This window comes from Littorina saxatilis, linkage group LG9 (assembly GCF_037325665.1).
Source record: "Littorina saxatilis isolate snail1 linkage group LG9, US_GU_Lsax_2.0, whole genome shotgun sequence".
NCBI classification, from domain to species: Eukaryota; Metazoa; Mollusca; class Gastropoda; order Littorinimorpha; family Littorinidae; genus Littorina; species Littorina saxatilis.
Genome location: NC_090253.1, coordinates 26,123,669 through 26,126,168, shown reverse-complemented (window position 1 = coordinate 26,126,168; position 2,500 = coordinate 26,123,669). Strand labels below are relative to the sequence as shown.

Here is a 2,500-nt window from a genome sequence, read left to right as displayed (position 1 = left end):
ACTTGGCCAAGAAAAAGTACTGAATGCGGGTATTCGTGTTTTCCAAGGTCTGAGACTTTCGCCTTGACCTTGGGATCTGTATCGTGTGCACGGGGGTGTTCGAACTCCGAGGAGAGTCTTGTAATTAAATCCCTTTGCCGAACGAGGGGTAAAACCCACGCCGATATCGACATCAGGTTTCAAAGCCAGCGCCAATACCGACTGAGCTTTCATCCCACACCACTTGAAAGGGATGTCTTCGTCCGGACTGACCTGTCTAGCACTGGTGGGGTTGAGGGCGGGTCCGTCAGTGATGACGACGATGGCGTTGATGGGGGCGTTGGACCCCTCCAGCTGGGTGAGGAAAGCCGTGGACACCTGGATGGCCGCTGTGGTGCCCGTACCGCGACTGTCGGGGAACGCCAGGTGCCTCTCGATCTGCTCAGCCAGCCACTTCTTGTCTGTGGAAAATGGCGTGAAAACACGATAGGATAAGAAGAGACAAGACAGGATAAGAAGAGACAAGACAAGATAAGACAAGATAAGACAAGACAAGACAAGACGAATTCGTGTCTGCGGAAAATGGAGTGAAAACAGGATAGGATAAGAAGAGACAAGACGAGACAAGACAAAACAAGACAAGATAAGACAAGACAAGACAAGACGAATTCTTGTCTGCGGAAAATGGAGTGAAAACAGGATAGGATAAGAGGAGACAAGACAAGACAAGACAAGATAAGACAAGACAAGACAAGACGAATTCTTGTCTGTGGAAAATGATGTGAAAAGAGGATAGGATAAGAAGAGACAAGACAAGACAAGACAAGACAAAACAAAAAGGAATTCTTGTCTGTGGAAAATGGCGTGAAAACAGGATAGGACAAGACGAGACAAGACGAGACAAGACAAGACAAGACAAGATAAGACAAGGTGACACAACCCAAGATTTGCCCTATGCGCCAGTTTGCCTATTTCGCTCAAAGGTAAGTCAAGTACAGCTAAAAGCACATTCTCCACTCCAAAATGAAGTGTGAACGCGAGTCTTTACCATGTATGCTATTTTTGCTAATAGAATCATGTACTCTTTCACACTGTGCTCAAAATGGGTTAGAAAGGGATGTTCAAAAGTGGAACACTGCAGTTTAGAGTGTTCTCTTTGACTTCTGAATAACCCTATCCTGCCACCAGGGCTCCCAACGGACGCCTGTCCTAGAGGGTCCCGGACCTCCAATTTTCATGTTTAGAGGGTCCATGGACCCCCAATGTTCATGTTTAGAGGGTCCATGGACCCCCAATGTTCATGTTTAGAGGGTCCATGGACCCCCTCCGCGGAGTTTTAGAGGGTCCCAAGAGTCCATGGTCCCCCAACCCCCTGTGTTTATATAACGCATTGTTATCGCGAAAAGCGTGATAAGAAGTGTCTTTTTTTCGTCAGAATATTCGAAGAGGAGACTTGTCACTTCAACTATACCTTGTTAAATAAAACACACACACACTTTTCCATATTGTTCCTGCGTGAAATTGGCATTTGTGATTGCACTATACTTGTCTGACGACTACAGTCTGAAAACAGTACCTACGGTACGCACAATAACGGATATTCAGTGCGTCCCGGGACCCGCTCTTTATAGGTTTAGTGCGCCCCAGGACCCCCTCAATACATTTCTAGTACGGGATTTCGGCTTCTAGTGCGTATAGGACGCAGGGACGCGCACTTTGGGCCCTGCTACCTCGTCCCCTTCCAAAACCCTCCAGCCTCACCTTTAGTAGGCGGCAGCATGGTGTCGGTGGACTGCTGGTTGACGTTGGTGCCGAAGACGACGACACCGATGGCATTGTCGATGGCGTCGTAGCGCATGGAGGTGTAGGCCAGGTAGTCGCGCATAACGTGCTCCCAGCGTCTCACGCTGTCAGACCCGTCCATGGCCAGCACCACGTTGGCACACTCTGTTGCGCATACATTTTGAATGGATTAGCATATATGTGTGTACATTAATCTGTCAGACCCGTCCATGCATGGAGCATGCATGAAGGAGTTGGTGCACTCTGTTGCGCATATATTTTAAATGGATTAGCATATATCTGTATACATTAATCTGTCAGACCCGTCCATGGCCAGCACCACGTTGGCGCACTCTATTGTGCATACATTTTGAATGGATTAGCATATATTTGTATACATTAATCTAACAGACCCGTCAATGGCGAGCACCACGTTGGCGCACTCTGTTGCGCATACATTTTAAATAGATTAGCATACATGAATATACATGAGATATTAATCTAACAGAGTCGTCCATGGCGAGCACCACGTTAGCGCACTTTGTTGTGCATATATTTTTAATGGATTAGCATTCATTTGTAAACATTAAAGCTTTTCATAGTTGAGCCCGAAGTTTACTTCGCGAAGTCAGTTTACCGAAAATACAATGACAAAGCTTTGAGCAGCGGGATTCGTGAAGAAGACTTCGCGAAGTCGACTTCGCCCAATTAATATGAGGTTTAAGCCAGTTATCTGACT

General features: G+C 46.8%; 1 protein-coding gene across 4 annotated transcripts in view; it reads right to left on the bottom strand.

Moving 5' to 3' along the window:
* LOC138975709 (balbiani ring protein 3-like) overlaps positions 1–2,500 on the bottom strand; it is an 88,720-nt gene that overhangs the window by 42,686 nt on the left and 43,534 nt on the right. For all 4 annotated transcript variants that reach the window (XM_070348462.1, XM_070348461.1, XM_070348464.1 and 1 more), the window contains exons 7-8: positions 1,741–1,926; positions 253–440 (exon numbers count right to left, since the gene is read on the bottom strand). In XM_070348462.1, coding sequence (XP_070204563.1) covers positions 253–440; positions 1,741–1,926 — 374 coding nt within the window. The remainder of the gene's footprint in view (positions 1–252; positions 441–1,740; positions 1,927–2,500) is intronic.